A 25119-nucleotide genomic window follows, 5' to 3' on the forward strand; every position below is an offset into this window, starting at 1 on the left:
TAAGATCAATACAGTTAAGGACTGTTTAAGCCTTATTCATGAGCTGGGGAATAGAGAACAATAACAGGGTGGGCTGCAGGAAAAAGAAAAGGAAAGAGGTAGCCTGGGCAGTGGTGAAATCCAAATTTTTTTTATTACCGGTTCTGTGGGTGTGGCTTGGTGGGCGTGGTGTGGCTTGGTGGGCATGGCTTGGTGGGCGTGGCAGTGGAAGGATACTGCAAAATCCCTCCCCACTCCTGGGGGAAGGATATTGCAAAATCTCCATTTCCACCCCACTCTGGGACCAACCAGAGGTGGTATTTGCCGGTTCTCCGAACTACTTAAAATTTCCGCTACCGGTTCTCACGAACCTGTCAGAACCTTCTGGATTTCATCCCTGAGCCTGGATATATTTATGTTGTGTGTCATTGCAATAAGAAAAAAGTCCCAAGCTTTGGAGATTTGGATCTCCTGGTCATCCAAAATGGTCAAAGTTTGAATTGCTGTTCAAAGTAGGAGGAGTTTTCCAAAAAGGAACTTCCTCCACTGTGAAATACATTTTTCCTGGTTTTTGCATTTTAATAATTTTCTTTATATAGGTAGTCCTCAGCATACAATCATTTGTTTAGTGACTGCCCAAAGTTAATGACAGTGCTGAAAAAATGATTTCGCAATAGAAATAGCACTTAGACTTACATACCGCCTCATAGTGTTTTACAAGCCCTCTCTAAGTGATTTATAGAGTCAGTCTATGGCCCTCCTGAATCTCTCTGTCTTTTTTTTTTTAATTTGATTTATATGCCGCCCTTCTCCGGAGACTCAGGGTGGCTTACAATGCATTAAGCCTTCATACTTTTGTATATTTTATACAAAGTCAGCTTATTGCCCCCACAATCTGGGTCCTCATTTTACCTACCTTAGAAAGGATGGAAGGCTGAGTCAACCTTGAGCCTGGTGAGATTTGAACTTGCAGTAATTGCAGGCAGCTGATGTTAATAACAGTGCTTTAGTCTGCCACGCCATCAGGGCTCTTTGCTCTTTACTTCCATTTTACTGGAAGGATGGAAGGCTGAATTAACCTTGAGCCAGTCAAGATTGAATTGCTGACAGTGGGCAGAGCTAGCCTGCAATACTGCATTCTAACCACTGAGCCACCAAGGCTCTTAATAATAATAATATACCAGTATATATTTTCACACTGTCCCCTTATCCTTTACAATTTCTGCAGCTGGGTTTACACAGCCTGCCCAACCACAATATCTTTTAGCCAATTCAGCTTTACTGAACAAGCCATGGTTGCACTGACTGTAGCTTAGCACAGGAATGAGCAACTATGGGCCCTTTATGACCTGTGGACTTCAACTCCCAGAATTCCTGAGCCAGCCATGTTGAAGTTCACAGGTCAGAGCAAAAGTAATAGCACTAGTACTTAGATGTACATTCTGCTTCACAGTGCTTTAGAGCCCTCTCTAAGTGGTTTGCAGAGTCAGCATATGGCCCCCAACAAACTGGGTCCTCATTTTACCAACCTCGGAAGGATGGAAGGCTGAGTCAACTGTTCAGAATCAAACTCTTGGCAGTCGGCAAAATTAGCCTGCAGTATTGCACTGTGCCACCACGGCTCTTATGACCCGTTTGTGACCCATCCTTGCACTTCCAACCACTGCAGGTCCATGTCATGTGATTGTCATTTGGGTGTTTGGCACCTGACATGTATTTCTGGTAGTTGAAGCATTTCAGGGTCATATGATCACCATTTGCAATCTTCATCTGGCTTCTGAAGCAAATTCAATGGGATACACTAGAATTGTTTAATGGCCATGTGATTCACTTAATAATAATGGTGATTTGCTTAACAATCATGGCAAAAGAGGTCATAAAATCGGATGTGAACACATGATGATTCCCTTAATGGCCACATTGCTTAGCCACAGACAGTCCAGTCACAACTGTATTCGTAAGTCAAGGATAACCTGTAGCGTCATAAAACATGTGTCAGGGTTCTGACCGATGCCCTAATTAAATCATGAGTCTTGAGCCAAGCTTCAAAAGAAATCCAGTTATTTATTAGAGGCTTCATGTCGGCACGTTCCAAGTGAAGCCAACTCTGACCTCACTTAATTTACGTCCTGGTTCTGACCCTGTTTCCCCCCCTCCCCCCAATTTGTGTCATCAGTCACATCCTCCAACGAAGCAATTTCGTGGGTTGTAGAGATCACTCCCCTTCAGCCACAGTGGGTAACCAAGGAGATGGCCTTGACAGAGAGATGGCTGGAATGTGCTTTTTGTTTGACTGAAGTCAAATGAAAGGTTGGCAGTTCAGCGGTTCGAATCCCTAGTGCTGCGTAATGGGGTGAGCTCCCGTTACTTGTCCCAGCTTCTGCCAACCTAGCAGTTCGAAAGCACGTAAAAAATGCAAGTAGAAAAATAGAGACCACCTTTGGTGGGAAGGTAACAGCATTCTGTGTGCCTTTGGCGCTGAGTCATGCCAGCCACATGACCACGGAGAGATCTTCGGACAGCGCTGGCTCTTTGGCTTTGAAACGGAGATGAGCACCGCCCCCTAGAATCGGGAACGACTAGCACATATGTGTGAGGGGAACCTTTACTTTTACCTTTAACGTAATATTTATATTATGCTATATTTTACTTTTATATTTTACTTGTACGTCATCTAGAGTTGCGTTATGAGGGAGATGGGCAGTTTCTAAATTTGATATTTAATAAATAAACAAATGAGCAAGGAGAAAACTACACCCTCACCAACCTCAGCAAAGCAAACCACTATATATAAACAGAAAGCAAATCCCACACTCCCTAGCACAGATAATAGACTCTTTGTTAGACAGCTTGGAGGTGAGGACAAAATCATGGTCTCATTTGATGTCACAGACCTGTTCACATCTATAAATCCAGAATTAGCCAAAGAATCCATGACCGCATTGCTCAACAGCACACCTGACTCACTTAACCAAATACACAAAGATCGAAACATTCAGGATTATGGATCTCATAAACCTCTGCTTAACTACATACTTCCAATTTGATGGACAAATTTACCTACAAATTGAAGAGACACCTATGGGATCATTGCTTTCAGGACTTATAATGCAGGTCATCATTCAATGTCTAGAAGCCATAGCACTTCCACAAATACATCTGAAAATATGGATCTTTACCATAATATAAAAGGACCAATTAGAGAACATCCAAAGAACTATCAATAATATTCTTAAAGGAATCCAATTTACTAGAGAAGAAGAAAACTGTTACGATATTTTCAGGATCAGACTCAATAAATGAATTAAGAATTAGATATTCAAGTAAAGCACTGTTTATTTACAGAAGGCATTCTATATTCACTGAATAATCACAGATAGAAGCACAGAAAGAATGCATACAGCTCCTTATATATACATGGGGTGGAGCTGGATATGGGAGTGGTTAAATATGAATATATTAAGTAGTGAAGAATAAGTTAACCCCTGATATCCTGGTCATGTACTATTTACATAATAAAGAATAAGGCATTTACTTGTGACAAAAACAACAATTTGCTACTACCCTTCCTGGACATCCTGATCAGCAGAGATCACAATGGCAAACGAAAAATGCAAGTCTACAGACAAACCTCCCATACTAACCAGGTTCTCCATTACCAAAGCAACAACTCAACCTCCCACAAGAGAAACTGCGTAAGGGCTTTATTTAGACGAGCCCAAACTCACCGCAGCAACCCAGAATAGCAGGAAAAGAAAATAGAGCATCTATACAACATATTCCAACAAAATGATCTAAGTGCCAAAGCCCACTGTAACAACATCGCCAAAAAGGCATTAAGAGTTATAAACCTAATCTTGTGTAGCTTCTTCTCCGGTAATATTACGCTACTAACAAGAGCATACAAAACATTTGCTAGACCAATTCTTGAATACAGCTCATCTGTCTGGAACCCGCACCACATATCAGACATTAGTACAATTGAACGTGTCCAGAAATATTTCACAAGAAGAGTCCTCCACTCCTCCGCTCGCAACAAAATACCTTATGCCACCAGACTTGAAATTCTGGGCTTAGAAAACTTAGAACTACGCAGCCTTCGATATGACCTAAGCGTAGCTCATAAAATTATCTGCTACAATGTCCTACTTACCAATGACTACTTCAGCTTCAACCACAACAATACACGAGCACACAATAGATACAAACTTAAAGTGAACCGCTCCAAACTCGATTGCAGAAAATATGACTTCAGCAACAGAGTGGTCAATGCCTGGAATGCACTACCTGACTCTGTGGTTTCATCCGCAAAGCCAGGGGTCGGTTCTACTTACCTTTACTATGGTTCGCAATGGGGCTGCATGCACGCTCTTCTGCGCATGCGCAGAAGCATTTTGATGACGTCGGGGTTGGTGGGCGGAGCCTCCCGCCGGTTTTACTACCAGTTCTATAGAACCGGTGCGAACCGGGGGCAACCCACCACTGCCCAAAGCCCCAACATTTTAACCTATCTACTGTTGATCTCACCCCATTCCTAAGAGGTCTGTAAAGGGTGTGCATCAGCATGCCTACCATCCCTGTCCTAATGTTTCCTCTATTTGTTTCTATTTTATGTATTCAATCTATGTTTATACTTATTACCTAATACATTCTTGATAATAATAATAAAAAAAGGATATCTATGCAGCTTTATCAAAAAGTCCCTGACCACTCAATCCAATACAGCACAACCAACACAAACCCTAAAAAAGAATTACGCTGCCATATACCAAGACTATCTCAGAAGCCACCAACAGACTATTACAACCACATAGAATCTGCATAGCACACAAGCCAACTAAAGCCTTCAAAACATCCTAAGCAGACCAAAAGACCCAGAACAACTCCAGAAGAAAAAACCCAGCAAAACTGGCTGGGGGAATTCTGGGGATTGAAGTCTACATATCTTAAAGTGGCTCAGGTTGACCAAGTCTGCCCTAGTCTAACTCCCCTACCCAGGGCAAAAATCATCAGACCATCCAAAATAAATAAGCTGTCCAACCTTGGAAATCTCCTGTCTTCCCCCTCCTATATTAAAAAAATGTTAAATACATTTTAGAGGAAAACACTACAGTGTTTATATGCTTCATGGCACAAAAGGACAGAGGCTCTGTCATAGGCTGGGAGGGGGGGCTCATAACGAGGATACAGCTGGCTTATATTTGGATTCCGCTGTAAGGGCAGGATGGAGGAAACTCGTGTTGAGGTCCACACTGAATTATTTATGTACTTATTTATTTCCTGCCTTCGCTTTAGACGCTCAGTCAGCCAAGGTCACGGAATTGTTGATGAATATAAAATCAAGAGGATGGAACATTGGCATACAGTACCCCGAGTTCCTAGAGGAAAACAAATACAGTGTAAAACTAAGTCAGTTTTCAGGCCAGGTAGTACCTTCAACCAGTGCTAGGATTCAAATAATTTAACAACCAGTTCTCTGCACTAATGACTGGCTGGGTGGGTGTAGCCATGGTGGGCATAGCCAGGGGAGTGTGACAGGAAGCATTTGGCCTCCTGCACTCCTCTGCCACACACCCCCACACCCTGTTTTGGGCCTATAGGCCTCCCTGCAGCCTCCTGGGGGCAAAAACAGGCCACGGGGCTGGGGCGCACCCCTCTGCACCCCGTTTTGGGCCCATTAGGCCTCCCTGCAGCCTCCTGGGAGCAAAAATGGGCCACGGGGGGAGGGGGCTATGCCACACCCCCGTGCCCTGTTTTGGGCCTAGTAGGCCACTCTGTACTTACCTGGGAGCCAAAATGGGGTGCATAGGGACTCCTAGAAGGGGCGGGGCCAGTTAGCAATTTAACAACCGGTTCGCTCAAACTGGCCCAAACCGGCTGAATCCCACCACTGCCTTCAACTCTCTCTTGGTTTTGTGAAGTGCCTCCTATTTCATGCTACTTATTATGGCCCCATCAGAGCCTGAGTCTGAGGAGGAGGAGGAGACGGAGCTAGGGCCAATACACAAATGACCGAAGAAGCAGGATGTGGCAGTCCCGGGTCCCTCGGCCTGGGAAGAGTGGGGGAAGAGGCAGAGGAGGACTAGGAGAGGGGGACAGGGCAGGTAGCGGAGCAGAGGAGCAATGGAGCTCTGGCAGTGAGCAGTTACCTCCCCCCCCCGAATCCCCAAGCACGGAGAATGGAGATGAGGTGGGATCAGCTCAGGGCAACCCGACGACTCGGGAGGAGGGCGCCCCATCCTTCTTCACAAGGCTCACCTGGGGAATGAGATTTAAAGAGACACTCTTGGGGAATGAGACTTAAAGAGACAGTGTTGGGAGGGGCATTTTTTGGGAACAACCATTGCTTTTTCCAGTCTCACATGCTGTTACCGACATCTGGATACTTTGCTGTGTTTTGTCTTGTTTGCCTTGTTTGCGGTGCTGGCCTGCCCTGGTTACATTCGAAGTCGCAGTGACACAGTTATACTCTAAGTGGTGCTGCAGTCCCAGGGAACTCTTCCTGTGACAAGGACTCTCTGCAACCAAATTCCCCGAACTTTGGCTGCTTTAAGAACTATGCTGCTCCTCTGGACTAATAGCAGCCAGGAACTATTGGAGGTTGCGTGTCTAGAGCTTTGCTCCTGGACTTGCAGTGAATGGTGGGATTTTGGGGGGAAAAGTTGTGTTAAGTCCTCAGACTTATGATGCAATGATGGGGAAGCTCCTGATTGGCTAAGGCGCACAGCATTTGTGGTGGGAGAATAAAACTCTCCAATTGGTTTATCAAGTCTGACAGCTGCTATATAAATAGCTGTCAGACAAACGAACTGTTCAGTTGCCGTTCTAATCTTGCTCTGTTCCTGTTGCCGGTGTTAAGCCAATAAAGGCTTGTTAGCTTCAGAACCTGTCTCGCCTCAGTTATTCCCAACCCCTGGTTGCCCAACAGAGCAAGTTGGAATAATAAAGGGGAGTTAAGCCTTCGAACTGGCTATGTTGTTTCCATGCCCAGCCCTGAGTCATCACGCTATTTTAGAAAGTGGCCAAGCTCAGCGCTGCTGCTCCTTGAGCAATTTCACAAGATGAAGTTTCCAATCTTTTTTTTTTTTTTTTTTTTTTACAAATGATTGTTTTGTTGAATGTTGCAGCTACACCTCACTATGCAGAAAAGGCCTATGACTTACATTCAAGAGAGAAAACAGTGCCGTTGAAAACTACTCTTGTCAAGATTCTGTGTATTTCTGGTAGTCCAGTGGTGGGTTGCTAGCGGTTCTCCCTGGTTCTTGCGAACCGGTAGTGGAAATTTTGAGTAGTTCGGAGAACCGGTAAATACCACCTCTGCCTGGCCCCGCCCCCTATCTATTCGCTGCCTCCCGAATCCCAGCTGATTGGCTAGAAAGAAAAAAACTGTTTAAACTCTTGCTGTGGCGCTTCAAAGGGCTGCCCTACAGCTGATCAGCGGTATAAGGCAAGGTGGTGATAGACCACTGCACTCCAAAAACAAATGGGTAGACCGGTACGACTCTGCAAGCAGTTAAAAGCCTGGTAGACCAGTACCTCTGCTAAATCCTAAAGAATTGTCACATGACCATCAAATCACACCCCCAAAATAAGCCACGCCCACAGAACCAGTAGTAAAAAATTTTAGAACCCACCCCTGTGGTAGTCCTCAATTTATAAGCACAGTTGAGCCCAAAATTTTGCTAAGCAAAATATTTGTTACATTAATTTTGCCCCATTAAATGAGCTTTTTTGCCACTCTTCTTGTGAATCGCTGCAGTTATTAGGAACATGGTTGTTAAGTGAATCCAGCTTCCCCATTGACTTTGCAGGTCAGAAGCTCGCAAAATGCATTTCTTCTAACCATGTTTTAATTCTAATCCAATAATTTCTCGCTTCTGGACATGTCCACCAACATATGATAGTACGATCCTGGTGTCTGATGGTATTTCCAACATTTAGCTGATTTGTCTTTAAACATTTTTGCCAATTTTTCAGGTGGCATATGCCATCTATAAAACATTTTATATTGGTTCTCTTTATATGCTCCCCCCCGGAGATACGGAGGATCCCGGATCTGCGCACCTTCCGTCACACGCTCAAGACTTTCCTATTTCATCAAGCCGGCCTGACCTAAGTCTTTCCCCTTTTAAATGGAAATTTTAAATCTGGTTTAAAATTACTGGGGTTTTAAATTTGTTCAGCCAAATTATTTAATTCATTTTAATCTATTTTAAATTTTGTATTTATATGTTTTATTCTATGGCTGTTCACCGCCCTGAGTCCTTCGGGAGTAGGGCGGTATACAAATTCAATAAAATAAATGAATAAATGCTGTGGACATTGTTAATTTATAATTCTTTTCCCATAGTTGCTGCCATTTATCTAGTTCAATTGAATATCTAAAAAATTTTGCCCAAGCTATCTTTGTTTCCTTTACTTGCTCTTCTTCCAATTCAATACTAAGTAAGAAGTTGTATATTGTTTTGATTATTTTATCATCTGTTCCTGTGAGTATCCTATCCAGACCTGTCATTTCTAAATAAAAACTATATGATTTTGCAACTTTTTCGCATCTTGTTTGTATTTGCATGTGGGTATACCAGTCCATCTCAATCCCTTGTTCTTCAAGTTCTTGTTTCCCTTTCAATTCCCCAGTTCTGTTGTACATTTGAATGGTCCCTAGATGAACTGTTGTAAGACCTGGCCCCGATAAATTCCATCCATTAAAGATGAGCAAATGCGTTATACATTTTTAACACAAATTTTGTTAATCTAAAAGCAGAGAATTGAAAATCCGTGGTTTTCTTGTGCTTCAAATCTAACAATGAGCGGGAAGAGCAAAGGATTAATATTCAACCCCCCCTCATTTTTTTCCTTTCTCTTTTTCAAAAGCTTCTCTACTCTTCTCTTCTCTTCATTCCAGAGAAGCACCTGCCTGTTGTTTAGATTACCTGCAGTAAAATCAAGTGATTTTCACCTGAGAAATATAAACACTGATGGCTGCTATTAAGCTTTTAAAAAGCAGAAGATTCAACCAAAGATCTCCAGAATTTAACAAACCTTAGGGATAAAGATAGTCCTTGATTTACAGTAGTTCAAGGGGGTCAAACTCAAGGCCTGAGGGCAGTATCCGGCCTGCGGGGTGAGGAGGCTGGTCGTGCAGTGGACTAAACTACTGTTAAAGTAATATTTAGCTGCCAGCTGCCTGCAATTACTGCGAGTTCAATTTTCATCAGGCTCAAGGTTGACTCAGCCTTCCATCCTTTCGAGGTAGGTAAAATGAAGACCCGGTTTGTGGGGGCAATAGCTGACTTTGTATAAAAAAGAACTGGGGTGGGGGGCAAAAGCCTTACTAAGCAGGCATATACAAAAGTATGAAGGCTATTGCTTAACGCATTGTAAGCCACCCAGAGTCTCCGGAGAAGGGCGGCATATAAATCAAACTAATAAATAATAAATAATAAATAAATCTGGCCCGCAGGCCTGGCCTGGAAATATCAAAGGACTGGCCCATGGTGCCTCTGCCGACCAAAATGGGGTGCGGGGAGGCCACTCACAACCCCCTACGGCCCATTTCAGCCTCCATGGCCTTCTGCTGGCTAAGAATGGGCCCGGGGAGGGGGCAGTGCATGGCCCCCCGTACCCCATTTTGGTTGGCAGGGTGCTGCAGGAGGCTCCGTCCCATCTCCCCCCCCCCGCTAGCCCACGGAGAAGAACAACAATGCTGATCCGGCCCTGGAAGAAATCCAGTTTGACACCTCTGCAGTAGTTCATAAAGTGACCATTCAAAGTTATGCATGCCATAAGTTCGCCATCATGGCCCTAGACCATTTCAGATAAATGACTGTCCAATCTCTTCTGAAAAACCTCCAGTGTTGAAGCACCTATAACTTTTGGAGGCAAGTTTTTCCACTGATTAATAGTTCTCACTGTCAGGAAATTTCTCCTTAGTTCTAGGTTATTAGGGTTGCCAGGTGTCCACTATTTGAGCGGACAGTCTGCTTTTTTCACATTATGTTCACTATTTTTTTTTCACAAAATAGTGGACATTTTTTTTTATTCAAAAGCTTTATGATGAAATGGTACGTAATCTAAAGCTGTACAATCTAAGAGAATAAGGATAGGAGAATCGCATTTTGTCTTTTTTTTTCATGAGTTAGAATGAGACAAAGATCGAATATCCATTGAACTCGATTCTCCGAAAAAATTAATGGTGAGATTAAAATAAAAATATATTATAAAATTATGTACAGTTCACATTTTTAAAATGTATTGTAGCTTGTGTCAACTGATGAACGTTGAACGAATTTTCAGCGTCATGGGAAATTTGTGGACTGACGAACGTAACCAACTGCTTGTATCAGTTCGAAGTGAACTTTGTATATTTTTTAATATTTCTCAACGTTGTACTGAAATTAAAGAATTATTCCTTAAACACAAAGAATTGATCAAAGCTGCGCAGTCAAATAAAAAAATACACACGACAGCAAAGTAAAATGTAATTTAATATTTTACATATTATTATAATATATTTGATGTTTTGAATTTTAAGTAAAGTTTTGAAGTGATTATTTTAATACGTGTTAAAATGTTTGTAAGAAAATATATAATTTAATTGTAAATTTTTTAAAATTTTTTTACTACTTAAACCCCCACCACCACCCGCTTGTCCGCTATTTTTTGGAAGCAGACCTGGCAACCCTAAGGTTGCTTCACTCCTTGATTAGTTTCCATCCGTTGCTTCTTGGCCTGCCTTCAAATGCTTTGGAAAATATGTCTGCTCTAAAGGAGAAGTTTCTTCCATATTTTAGGAATGCTGTGATTGGTGTGGAAATGAGAACAAAGGAATAAAACCCAAATGTGTGGAAGACTCGTGTTTATTTTTACCGAATACACGTATACATATCTACTTAGAAGTAAGACCCATTAAGTTCAATGGAACTTGCTTCCAGATAAGAGGGAATAAACATACAGCCAATAGATCTTCCTTTAGAACTACGATACACTTAGGTTTTCCTTTTCAACTTAAAAAGTAGCCAGAATGGATTTTTGCTATGGAAGTTTTATCGTTGTTTAATTTCTTTTTTCCATTGTTTGAAAGCACATTTTGAAATTCTAATATCAAACAAACTTAAAAAGCCATTTGTTAAAAGTAAATATACGCACATCAATCTCTCTGTTCCCTTTCAGGGTAAGCCATGTTACATAAAGTGCAGAAAAGTAAAAAAAGTAGTAAGCAAAAGAAATTAAAGGCCAAAAAGAAAATGAAATGAATTTAATTTAAATTTAGACATACACCATTCCTTAGACTAGGGGTGTCAAATTCATGGCATCATGTCGTCACGTGACGTATTGAGACTTTCCTCCCCCCTTCGCTAAACCAGCTCATGACATATCCGGCCCACGGGCCACGAGTTTCCCTCCCGTCTTAAACCTTTCCATTCTTTCCAACTCTCCTTGCTTCTTCCTCATCTATACAATTTACCCTATATTGCCTTCTGTTTTCTAAGCCCTTTTTAAAAAGAAGATCTCATCTTTATACTCCCATCAAATAAAATTTTCATAGACCAACATATCCTTTACTTTGTAATTTGATCTATTCTCACTAAGGAGGAACATGAACAATGGGGCTTAAAGAGGCTTTAAGTTGACAGTTGAACGAGTGTTTGGAACACAAAGAAAAACTCTCCCAAACTTTTAACATTTTTGGATCCAAGGACTGCCTGCAACTTCCTGAAATTCCTTGATGAGATTTCTCTGTTCGGGGAAAAAGATCAGGAAGCGTTTTCCCAGTTCCACCTCTGAGCACTCTGTCAAAATTGGGAAACCATCTCAGCATGGTGTGTGCAATGCTTAGTTTGATGAATGAAGTTGTCCTTTTGAGAAACGAAAAGCAGGAAGAAAACTGTACCAGTTTTCAGAGATTTAATTAGCTCATCATTTATTGAGTACAAACGATTATGAGAAGAAATCTGTTCATCTTACGTTCTGAAGCAAATTGAATGAACCTGAACTTAGAAAAAGGGAAATTGGAGCGACTATGTATGCCGGTATCTAAAATTCAATGGTTGTTTACTCACAACTCAAAAAACCAAAACCCCCCCCCCCACACACAAAACCCAGGGATGTACACATGTGGGGAATGTATATGTAAAAATGTATTACATTATAAAAAAAAACCTTGTTACTTATGTGTATGTTTTAAAAAACTTGTAGTGTACTGGAGAAAGTGTTTATGCGAATCCATATATTCAGAGCAAAGGTATACAAATGGTGACTTTAAAACAAACTGGCAACTGAGGTGGAAATAGGGAATCATTTTCAACCTTGGAAAAACGAAGAATCGTCTTCCAGGTAATTCCAGGAAGCAAATAAAGTAGTCCTTGACTTACGACCGCACTTAAGACCCAAATTTGTCGCTAAGCGAAACAGTCGTTACGTGAGCTTTGCCCATTTTACGACCTTTCTTACCACAGTTGTTAAGTGAATCACTGTCGTCGTTAAGTTAGTAGCAAGGTCGTTAAGCGAATCTGGCTTCCCTGTGGACTTCGCTTGACAGAAGGTCACCAAAGGGGATGACTTGACTCAGGGACATTACGGCCGTCATAAATGTCAGTTCAGTTGCCATGTGTCTGAATTTATTATTTATTTATTTATTAATCAAATTTCTATACCGCCCTACTCCCGAAGGACTGAGGGCGGTGAACAGCCAAGATAAAATACAGATAATACAAATATTTAAAAAAATCCCTTAAAATTATTAAATATTTTGGCCGAAACACAGATTAAAACACCCAATTTATAAAATCACACGAATTAAAAATTTTAAAGGGGAGAGTTAGGCTAGGCCAGCCTGCTGAAATAGAAAAGTTTTGAGAGCACAACGAAACATGCGCAGGTCCGGGATCCTCCGTATCTCTGAGGGGAGCTTGTTCCAGATGGCAGGTGCCCCCACAGGGAAGGCTCTCCCCCTGGGGGCCACCAGTCGACACTGTTTGGCCGACGGCACCCTGAGGAGCCCCTCTCTATGGGAGCGTACTGGTCGGTGAGAGGCTATTGGTAGCAGAAGGCTACCAATTTGAATCGTGTGACCATGGGGATGCTGCCACAGTCGTTAAGTGTGAAAAATGGGTCATACACTCCTTTTTTCAGGGCCCTTGAAACTTTGAACGGTCACTAAATGAACTGTTGTAAGTCGAGGACTACCAGTATTATCGATTATATCCCTTTATTTCTTTATCAGAAAAATATAAATTTGGTATAAAATGGTTTGTGAAATGAATGCGACTGCTTGAGGGCTCCTGGATTGGAGCTGGAAGGGCGAAAGGGAGCAGAATGCCCCCTCCCACACGTTGGGGTAGACCAGGTGTCTCGATAGAAAAACACATATATATGTAAAATCTATATCTGTATCTATAAAAGGCAAAAGTGCTTGAAAGGACCTGCTGAATTCAGGCAGACTAATATGGGTGATGTTGCAGGCATACAAATGCAAGAAAACAGCCAGCAGATTTTGGGGACAAAGGCAGAAATGTTGGCATATATAGGGTTAAATCCCATTCTCCTTCTTGAAGGGATGTGTGCAAGAGCAAGCAATACAGCCCCTCCTCTGCAGAATGTTATGTATGTAGCCTTTAAAACATAACTGGCTCAGGGTCAGCCCAAAATAGCAGCTCGTGGCATGTTTTCATTAGCCATCCAGTGGGTTGCTTGCCTCAGATGACTTCTCTCTCTTTCTCTCTCTCTCTGCTGCCAAATATCTGCCTAGGGATGCCACAGATCATATTTCTTTAAGGGAATGTGGGGGTGGGATGGAAGCGTGGGGGATGGGGAGAAATTGCACTGAGGGAACTCATCCTCCATTGCCTTATCTCCCTCATAGACATGACACTGTCATCAGGAGAAACGTTGGCTGAAGAACGAGAAGGTCCCACCCATGCCGAGGAAAAAGGGGCAACTGGTGATCATATTTGGGAAGAATCCTATGAAATGAGATAATTGGAGAGGAAACACAACACTGCCCCTTTAGTACAGGAGGAGGAAAGCAGTGTAAAATTAATTAATCAGTGGAATAATTTGCCTCCAGAAGTTGTGAATGCTCCAACACTGGAAGTTTTAAAGAAGATGTTGGATAACCACTTGTCTGAAGTGGTGTAGGGTTTCCTGCCTAAGCAGGGGGTTGGACTAGAAGACCTTCAAGGTCCCTTCCAACTCTGTTATTCTATTCTAAATCTCAAGGGGTGAAGAAGCTTAAAAGGGGCCTATGGGAGATGGGTACTGTGATCTAGATGGGACTATTGGACTTGTAGTTTGTCTGACACTAGTTTTCCGACTCTGTTTTAAAGAGAAGCTTGCAGAGGATGAAAATAAGTGGAAAAGGAATTGAAAAGGTAGAAGATAATGAAAAAAGAGGAGGAGGAGAAAGATTAAGGCAGCTTCAACTCCTAAAGCTTCATTCATATGCTCTAAAATAGAGGATACGCCTTCATTAAGCCACAAATGCATTTCTGAATAAAAAGGAAAGGCGAGAGTGTCTATTTAATACAGTGCTTGGTAGGATAATAGGACAATCCTGTACATGACTGGAGTTCCATGGACGTTACTTTCAGCTAAAAAAAGTAGAAGAATCGCAGGCTTAATTTTTGGCATCTTCTAGAGTTGGTGTTTTCTCTCCTTCCTGGAAAGAAGATTAGAGGAAGCGAAGGAACCAGGTGCCTCCGATGACCAGAAGCATGGGCAGAGAGATGTGAGCAGAGGGCAAGGTGGCTCCTGAATTGCAGAAATCGCCATCGCAACACTTGTAGGTGGTGACGTATTTGATGCCCAAATAGGACTCGGTACTGTTCTTGTCGCATTTATCCTGTGCGACACAGTCCTTCTTCTTGATGAGCTTATGACCAGCTAGGTGGAACATCAAAAGAAAGAGACATAGGGTGAGAAATACGTACGGATAATGTTCCCTGCCACCTATATAACACCCCGTCGTTGCATTGTTGGGAACAAATAGGGCAGAGAGCAGAACTGAGTTGGTTGATTGTTTGATATATCAAAGTTAGAGACCATCCACTCACTCACTGTTCCAAAGTCATAGCTAGGCAGGGAGGAGGGGTCAAGCAGGGAACTAGCCTTGAGTCCCTGAGTAGTATCCAAAAGCATAAGTCTGGTTCCCCGCTTGGCCCCCTCCTCCCTGCCTGACTGTTTCCCAATACTCACAAATTGATTTTGGATGGTATACATTTTTATTTTATTTATTATTTATTATTTATTTATTATTTTACATTTTATTTTATTATATTTTATTATATTTTGTTTTGTTTTACTTTATTTTACTTTATTATTTTATTCATTATTTTATTTTATATTTTATTATTATTTTATTTTATTATTTGTTTTGTTTTACTTTATTTTATTTTATTTACCGTGTTTCCCCTGTCTTATATTTTTTTGAACCCTGAAATAAGCGCTTGGCCTTATTGGCATGTGCTCAAAAGCCTGATTGGGCTTATTATGAGGGAATGTCTTATTTTGGGAGAAACAGGGTATTATTTTATTATTTTATATTTTATTATTATTCTATTTTATTATTATTTGTTTTGTTTTGTTTTACTTTATTTTATTATTCTATTTTATTTATTTTATTTTTTATTTTATTTATTTTGTTTTTGTTTTATTATTTTATCTTATTTATTTGTAAAATTGATAGGTTGCCCTTCTTACCGGAGGTAACTCTGAGCTGCTTAAAAACATAAACATTAGAAATTATATGCCGCCAATCTTACTATCAAGAGAATTTGGGTGGCTTGCAATGTCAAAAATAGCAATATAAATGAATTAGAAGGTTTAAAAACATGAAAAACATTAGGTGTTAAAAGTTAAAATGTTAAAATTAGCAACATTAGGGTGGAAATGGAGACACACAGCATGGAGATATATATAGAGAGAGGCAATTAAGAAGACCTCATCTCCATGCTGTCTGTCTCCGTCATTGTACGAATTGGTTTTTTTTTATTTGCATAGTTTTAAAATTATAATTGTTTTTCTCTGTGTAAGCCAGTGGTGGGTTGCCCCCGGTTCGCAAGAACTGGTAGTAAAACCGGTGGGAGGCTCCGCCCACTGACCCGGACGTCATCCAGGGGTGAAATCCAGCAGGTTCTGACAGGTTCTGGAGAACCGGTAGCGGAAATTTTGAGTAGTTCAGAGAACCGGTAGTGGAAATTTTGAGTAGTTTGGAGAACTGGCAAATACCGCCTCCAGCTGGCCCCAGAGTGGGGTGGGAATGGAGATTTTGCAATATCCTTCCCCCAGGAGTGGGGAGGGAATGGGGATTTTGCAGTATCCCTCCCCTGCCACGCCCACCAAGCCACACCCATCTAGCCACACCATACCCACCAAGCCACACCACGCCCACCAAGCCACACCCACAGAACCGGTAGTAAAAAAATTTGGATTTCACCACTGACATCATCATAGGTGATCTGTGCAAAGCAAGTGTGCGGGTGCAGGCGCAATGTGAACTGGTAGTAAAGCTAAGTAGAACTCACCCAGAGTTTCCTTATCGAGGAGATGAGCAGCATATACATTTAATAAGCAAATAAAACAAGGCTAGAATAATTAAAATTTAGAAGGGTCTAGCCCAGGGGTCTCCAACCTTGGCAACTTTAAGACGTGTGGACTTCAACTCCCATAGTTCTGAGTTCTCCCAGAGAGAACTATGGGAGTTGAAGTCCACACGTCTTAAAGTTGCCAAGGTTGCAGAGCCCCTGGACTCTAGCCAACCCTGAGCTTGCATGCTTTTCTGCAAGTCATATACAGATTGATGGACTCAGATCTTCAAACTCTTCTGAAAAGCCAGAAGAGTGGGGGCCAGCCCCACCTCTGGGGGAAGAGGATATTCCAAAGCGGGGAATGCATGTGAAGAAGATATCGCTAAATGTTACAAATCCACATCACTTGAGTCTAAAATACTCAAACCCGAGTGGGTCTTTCCTTGAATAATCTCAGGTGGCTTTGATGGATTTAAACAGACCAAAGATGGTTGAACAGATGGACAAATATTTTGAATGCATCGACTGATGTGCATGTCTGACTATTCATGAACTGGAATAGGGCATAGCAATAAGATCAGCCAATGAGGGCTGTTTGGAAACAGAAACTTAAGCATGCTGTGCTGAGCTCTGAGTCTGCTGCTCTGGGCGAAAACTAGTCCGTCTGCTGAATTGAAACTGAAACTGTTCTCTCCTCTGCCTGTGTTTGCTTGTAACTACTACCACGCTGGAGAATCTGCCATTGGTATTGTGTATTTATTTCATGTGTTCTATTATATATGTAAAGCAGTGGTGAAATGTAAAATTTGTTACAACCGGTTCTGTGGGCGTGGTTTGGTGGGGGAGATAATGTGACTGGGTGGGCGTGGCCAACGTTTTTTTTTTACTTTTAAAAGCATTTTTTCTACAACCTTAAGGGTTGCAGAAAAAAATGCTTTTAAAAGCCTCTGACGATCCCAGCTGAGCCCCGCGATCATCAGAGGCTTTTTTTTTTTTTTTTACTTTTAAAAGATTTTTTTCGGCCGAAGAGGTTGTAGAAAAAATGCTTTTAAAAGTAAAAAAAAAAAGACTCTGATGCTCGTACGGCTCAGCTGGGCATGAGGGAGGGGGCAGGGATTTTTGCTACCGGTTCTCCGAACCACCTGCTGCCATCGCTAGCGGATCAGGCAATCCAGTCCGAACTGGGAGTATTTCACCCCTGATGCAAAGAGAATCCTGCTGAATCAGTTACCTGTGTGCGCTTTCTGGATTTGATTGCTGCAGCAAACTCTGACAGTTCATTTGGAAATCCAGGGTTGCTTATTCCACAACTACCTATAGTTAACTACATATAACTTCATAACTACATATAGGTTTTACTATATGAGGACCTATTCAGAAGTATTATTCCAAGAAACAAAATTATGCCAGATAAAATTCCTGAGGAAAACAGCATATGTGAAGACAGGGAGGAAATTAAAAAAAAAAGAAAGAAAAGAAAGAAAATCCTTACCAGCACTTCCCTGGATGACAGCACAAACTTCTTCACTATTACAGGTGACAGTCGAAGTGTGGCAGGGTATATTGAAAATGGTGAATGCACACTTCAGACATTGAAGAGCAGATCCTGAGATGCAAAGAAAAAGTTTTGTTTTTAAATTTTTATTTTAAAAAGGAGGGCAATGAAATCAATTCAAACTGGAATTCACAATACTGGGCCTACTTTTGGTGCCACCCTAATTAAAAAAATAATAATTAAGGCTAGAATTGTGCTCCTGCCTACCTATACACGAGTAGATTAATAGGTACCACTTTGGCATTCTTTGAGCCTTTGGTGTATAACCATGTTGGCCAATGACCACGGAAATTGTCTTTGGACAACCGTGGCTCCCTCAGCCAAGAAATGGAGATGAGCACCATGCCCTAAAGTCGGACATGACTGGACAGGGAAACCTTTACCTTAGAATTAAGCCATAAGTTTAAGTCATAAATTTATTTTGTCAAGCATATATAAGATTACAGGTAAAAAGTATAAACATAATTTGAATACATGAAAAGAGTAAGTAAAAAGGAATATTAGGACAGGGACGGTTGGCACGATGGTGCACTTATGCACACCCCTTACAGACCTCTTAGGAATGGGTTGAAGACATACCTATACCTGTACCTTTTTTTAAAAAAAAAACAATCAAGCATTCATCTATATGGCAATTAAAACCATGAAGGAACTGATAACATTAAAATTGAAAGGAAATAAAACAAAGCAAAAGCAATCAAAACGAGAACAATATTTTTTAATGGCTGGGATGAGCCATAGGACAAAACAATGGCTCTGAAAATATACAGTAATTACTATAAAGTAAGGAAAGTATAGCCTTTTTTTAAAGAGAAAAGTCAAATACAGACAATAATACTGTTTTTCGAATAAGAAGATGTAGAAATCTGATTTTGTTATTCTTCACACACCCGCTTGTTCATTCTGTTTACTTCTTTTCACTCAACCAAATTCAGCGGGGGGAAAAGAGAGAAACTGGTTTTCCTTTGCCTGCACAGTCATGGAATACTGTGGCTTCCCTTAAATCAGCTTTTTAAAAAACTGCTCTTAAAACACAACATTTTGTAAACACTGGCAGAGTGCAATTTTCTGTTTTTAATGCCCTCTCCCAGGAGAATTGCATTGAAATCTCTCTCTCTCTTCTGGCTGGTGCCTGTGAATAGATTCCCCTTCATACTTTACCACGTAGGTTGAAAAACTACGGCATGTACATTAATTAAGAGCCGTGGTGGCGCAGTTGTTAGAATGAAGCATTGCAAGATAACTCTGCTCACTGCCAAGAGTTCGAGCCTGACCTTCTCAAGGTTGACTCAGCCTTCCATCCTTTTGAGGTCAGTAAAATGAGGAGCCAGATTGCTGGGGGCAATATGCTGGCTCTGTAAACTGCTTAGAGAGGGCTGAAAAGCACTATAGAGCGGTATATAAGAGAGGGCCTCCTCAGGGTGCCGTCGGCTAGACGGTGTCGGCTGGCGACCCCCAGGGGGAGAGCTTTCTCTGTGGGCGCACCTACCCTTTGGAATCAACTGCCCCTGGAGCTCTGGGTGGCCCCCGACCTCCGCTCTTTCCATTGCGACCTGAAAACGTGGCTGTTTCGTTTGGCTGGCCTGGACTGATGGGGTGTCAATTTTTAACTTTTTAGTCTTAATTGCACTTTTAACTGTTAAATTATGAGATTTGGATTTAATTTCTTTTTAACTTTTTCATTAGATGTTTTTTACTGTTGTGAGCTGCCCTGAGTCCGGCTGGAGATAGGGCGGCATATAAATCTCAATAATAATAATAATAATAATAATAATAATAATAATAATAATAATAATAATAATAATAATAATAATATAAGCCTATGTGCTATTGCTATTGCTATTGCTAACTTGTGTAACTAGGTGGAAGGCATATTCTACAATCCTACTGAAATGACATATAGAAATGATGTTGGTTAGACAGGACAATGGTTGGATAAGCAGTCCCTGAGTCCGCAGAAGGAATGTGGAAATGGGAAACATCTCAGAAAGGACCCTCCCTAGTTTCTTGGGCTGTAAAGTGAAGGGTGTGTATGTAGAGATGTACTTTCAAGCATGCAAGATTCATTAAGGGAACCTTACAATCAAGTAGAACTGGTACTTCTGGTTGTGTATCTTGTCTGGACTACTTCACAAGGTTGACACCTAATTGCACATTCCCAATCATCCATTCACCAAAAGGCAAATTAAGGAGACAGAGGTAGACATTATGTACCTATGAAGTCCTCAACTTACGATTGTTTGTTTAAATCGTTCATGGTTACTACGGCATTGAAAAAGATGTCTGTTTTTCACAGTTACAGCTTTTATATCATCCTCATGATCATGTGATCAAAATTCAGATACTTGCCAACAGGTTCATATTTATGACCGTTGCTGTGTCCCCACTTCTGACAAAGTCAATGGGGAAGTCAGATTCACTTAACAACCGGGTGGCTAACTTATCAATGGCAGTGATTCACTTAACAACTGTGGCAAGAAAATAACAATAGTACTTAGACTTGTATACCGCTTCACAGTGCTTTATAGCCCTCTCTTAAGTGGTTTACAGAGTCAGCCTATTGCCCCCAACAATCTGGGTCCTCATTTTATCCACCTCAGAAGGATGGAAGGCTGAGTCTGAGATTCGAATTGCCAAATTGTAGGAAGCTGGCAATCAGCAGAAATAGCTTGCGGTACTGCACTTTAACCACTGTGCCACCATGGCTCTTAGTCGTAGAATGGGGCAAAAGTCACTTAACAAATGTCAGAAGGCTACAAAAGGTGATGACATGACTCCAGGACACCGCAACTGTCATAAATATGAATCAGTTGCCAAGTGCCTGAATTTCAATCACATGACCATGAGGATGCTGCAATGGTCATAAGTGTGAAAAACGGTCATAAGACACTTTTTTCCGTGTCACTGTAACTTTGAACAGTCACTAAATGAAATATTGTAAATCTAGGACTACCTGTTTTATATTATAGCCATTAAATAGTATCATTTTGGCTAGAAGTTATCTATTTTGGTTATCAAGTACTCTCAGAAATTCCCCATTTGGCTCTTCCCCCATACATAGCAATTATATGTTTTTGTGGTTGCATTTAATAACATAGCAAAACGTGGACACAGATAATCCAAAAATACGTGACTTAATTCCCTGGCAATCTGGGATTAGAAAGTGACGTAGCAAGAAGTGCAACGGCGTTTCGAAACCATAGTCCTATCTTCACTGGTCTGCTGTTGAGCTAGGATTTAACTGCATGCGGCAAAAAATGGCTACTGTCAAAACAAATGGTTCCAACGGCTGCCCACAAGGGAGATTTATTTTTCTCCTTGGGAACAACTGTATGAATGTAAATTGTCAGAGGGTGGGAAATGATGTTGGTGGCAGGAATAGGACAACAGGAACAATGCCGTCAAACAGCAGGGAAGCTGGAATTGGCAAGATGAGGTTTTCCTTATTTTGTTTCATTTATTTGCTGTCCATCTTGTATTGAAACAACTCCGCTTCATTGTGTGCTAATTCATTGTGTGCTTGATTCATGCACATCTATTCTCAAATGCAGGTAGTCCTTAACTTATGACCACAGTTGGAACCAGAATTTCCATTGCTTAAGCAAAGCCGTTGTTAAGGGAGGTCCGATTTTATGACACTTTTCACACCTTGGTTGTTAAGCGAATTGCTACAGTTGTTAAGTGAATCATTAAGCGAACCTGGCTTCCCCAGGAGAAATTTTCCTGACAGTTAGAGCAATTAATCAGTGGCACAGCTTGCCTCCAGAAATTGTGGGTGCTCCATCACTGGATGTTTTTAAGAAGAGGTTGGCAGGGGTGGGATTCAAAAATGTTAGCAACCGGTTCTCTGCCCGGTTGCTGGGTGAGTGTGGCCATGGTGGGTGTGGCCTACTCGTCCTCCTGCACCACTGCGGTGGGGGGTGGGGGGCGTTTTCACCCTCCCCAGGCTCTGGAGGCTTTCCTCGAGCCTCTGGGAGGGCATAAATGGCCTCCCTCAGGCTCCAGAGGCCCTCCGGAGGCCGGAAATGAGCCCATTTCCAGACTTCCGGAACTTCTGGGAGGCCCGTTTTTCGTCCTCCCAGAGCCTCTGCACGGGCTCTGTGCTTACCTGGCATCCAAAACGGGCTGTGTGGAGACTACTGGGAGTGGCGGGGTGGGGTGGGAGGGGCAGGAAGGGCCAGCTAGTCTTTGCAACTACCGGTTCGGTGAACCAGATGTATAATTAGCATTTGGTTCACCTGAACCAGTCCGAACCGGCTGAGTCCTCCAAATGGAGGTTGGACAACCATTTTTCTGAAATGGGATAAGACAGGGCTGTCAAACTCAAGGCCCATGGGCTGCATCTGGCCTGCAGGTTGCTTAGATCTGGCCCATGGGGCCACCTGGAAACAGGGAAAGAGAGGCCCGCAGTGCCTCTGCTAGTGAAAACAGAGCTTGGGAGGGCCGCGTGCAACCCACTTGAGCTCCGTTTTTGCTGGCAGAGGCTTGCAGAAGGCCGGTGGCCACCCCCCAACATGAGTGATGTCGAGCTGGCCATGCCTATCCCGCCCCCCCAGGTCAAACACAACCCTGATGTGGCCTCAATAAAATCAAGTTTGACAACCCTGGTATAAGGTTTCCTGCCTGATCAGGGGGTTGGACTAGAAGACCTCCAAAGTCCCTTCCAATTCTTCTGTTATTCTGTTAAACTGGCTGGGAAGGTTACAAAGAATGATCACAAGATTGCAGGACACGGCAACCATAGAAAATAATTGCTGTTTGGCCGAGTGCCCAAATTTTGATCATGCGACCAAAGGGAATGCTGAGGCAGTTATAAGTGCAAGGATGGTTGTTAGCCATTTTTTGTTATTTTTTCAGTGATGTTGTAACTTTGTAGAGTCACTAAACAAAGGCTATAAATCAAGGGCTGCTAGTATGATATTCAAGTTAGGTATTTTTTCCAGCATCTCACCATTTAGCTGAGGGCAATCCAAGCATTACAGCAGTGATTCTTAAACTGTTTGATTATCCGTTTTCCCAGGCTCAGGTAATGCCATTATCCCCATCAAAAAAAGCTTAAACTTGGTTGTTTTACATCACTATCTTGGCAGCCACAGTGACAAAAACTGGATCCTTGACTCACAAACAAGCAATTATATTACATCATTACCCTCATGATATTTTCAAATTACCCCCTTGTTAATAACCTGGTAAATTGATAATTACCCTCAATTTAACAGCTACTGAACTAGATGTGGACAAAAATCTATAGAGATTCTCCGTCATCCTGGTCATAGTTATCCCAAAGGTGCTTTTTTCAAGAGGCAACTGGACTTTCTTGTTTTTCTTCAAAGACGTTTCGCTTCTCGTCCAAGAAGCTTCTTCAGCTCTGACTGGATGGTGGGGAATGGAAGGATTTATACTCCTTGAAGACAGCGAGTCATTTGCATCCTTTTAGAGGGTCCTTGAAGCACTTGGAGGTTTATCTGTGTCCTCAGAGTCACCTGAGTTGTGCTCCTGGTTCCTGTAGTCTGCAATTTTTTTTTATTTTATATTTTTTAAATTTGATTTATATGCCGCCCTTCTCCGGAGACTCAGGGCGGCTTACAATGCGTTAAGCAATAGCCTTCATACTTTTGTATATTTATACAAAGTCAGCTTATTGCCCCCACAAACTGGGTCCTCATTTCACCTACCTTAGAAAGGATGGAAGGCTGAGTCAACCTTGAGCCTGGTAAGATTCGAACCTGCAGTAATTGCAGGCAGCTGTGTTAATAACAGGGTGCTTTAAACCACTGTACTACCAAGGCTCTTTTCCCTGTCTATCCTGTCAGAGCTGAAGAAGCTTCTTGGATGAGAAGCAAAAGAAAAACAAGAAATTCCAGTTGCCTCCTAAAAAAGCACCTTTGAGACAATGGGTGGACAACCTTATTTTTGGATAATAGCAATAGCACTTAAACTTATATACTGCTTCATAGTGCTTTACAGACCTCTCCCAGAGGTTTACAGAGTTAGCAAATTGCTCCCAAACAATCTTGGTCATCATTTTACTGATCTTGGAAGGATGGAAGACTGAGTCAACCCTGAGCCGGTCAGAAATGAACTCCTAGCAGTGAGTTAGCCTGTAAGTACTGCATTCTAAGCAGTGTGCCACTAAGGCAACATAAAGGTCCTAATAGATCTTCTGACACTTTTAACAGATTTGGAAGGGAACTTATAGGTCATCTAGTCCAACCCAGCGCTCAAGCAGGAGACCCTACACCATTTCCGACAAATGGCAGTCCAGTCTCTTCTTGAAAGTCTCAAGTGATGAAGCTCCCACAACTTCCGAAGGCAAAGCTGTTCCATTGGTTGATTATGCTCACTGTCAAAAAATTTCTCCTCATTTCTAGGTTGAATCTCTCCTTGATCAGTTTCCATCCATTATTCCTTGTCTGGCCTTCAGGTGCTTTGGAAAACAGTTTGACCCCTTCCTCCTCTCTATGGCAGCCCTTCAAATATTGGAACATTGCTATCATGTCTCCCCTGGTCCTTCTCTTCACTAGACTAGCCATGCCCAGTTCATGTAACCATTCTTCATATATTTTAGTCTCTAGTCCCCTATTCATCCTGGTTGCTTTCCTCTGCACTTTTTCTGCAGTCTCAATATCTTTTTTATAGTGTGGTGACCAAAACTGAATGCAATTCTCTATGTGTGGTTTTACTAGGACTTTTTATAGAGTGGTATTAGTACCTCACTTGATCTTGATTGTATCCCTCTGTTAATGCAATTTAGGATAGCATTGGCTTTTTTGGCTGCTGCTGCTGCACACTGTTGGCTCATATTTAGCTGGTTGTCCACTAAGACTCCAAGATCCCTCTCACAGTTACTGCTATTAACTGGTTTCATCCAGTTTATACTTATACATATAAACAAGTGTGTACCCTTGAATGCCTGGATTTATTTGCCTTACTGTGTTTCCCTCAACTCAGTTTTCAGAGTTGGCAAAGCACAGAGGCTACACAGAATAGGTTCACCAGTTAGCAGCTCCAGAAGAGCAGGCAAATCAAAATATAGATGAGTAGATGAGAGATACCAAG

General features: G+C 41.9%; 1 protein-coding gene across 1 annotated transcript in view; it reads right to left on the reverse strand.

The window, feature by feature from the left end:
- Nucleotides 1-10820: 10820 nt before the first annotated feature.
- LOC117667928 (sperm acrosome membrane-associated protein 4-like) overlaps nt 10821-25119 on the reverse strand; it is a 33958-nt gene continuing 19659 nt past the window's right edge. The window contains exons 2-3 of the mRNA XM_034421541.3: nt 17998-18111; nt 10821-14862 (exon numbers count right to left, since the gene is read on the reverse strand). Of these exons, the coding sequence (XP_034277432.1) occupies nt 14651-14862; nt 17998-18111 (326 nt within the window). The 3' untranslated portion in view covers nt 10821-14650. The remainder of the gene's footprint in view (nt 14863-17997; nt 18112-25119) is intronic.

The sequence above is a fragment of the Pantherophis guttatus genome, chromosome 2 (assembly GCF_059756535.1).
Source record: "Pantherophis guttatus breed Tessera chromosome 2, ASM5975653v1, whole genome shotgun sequence".
NCBI lineage: Eukaryota > Metazoa > Chordata > Lepidosauria > Squamata > Colubridae > Pantherophis > Pantherophis guttatus.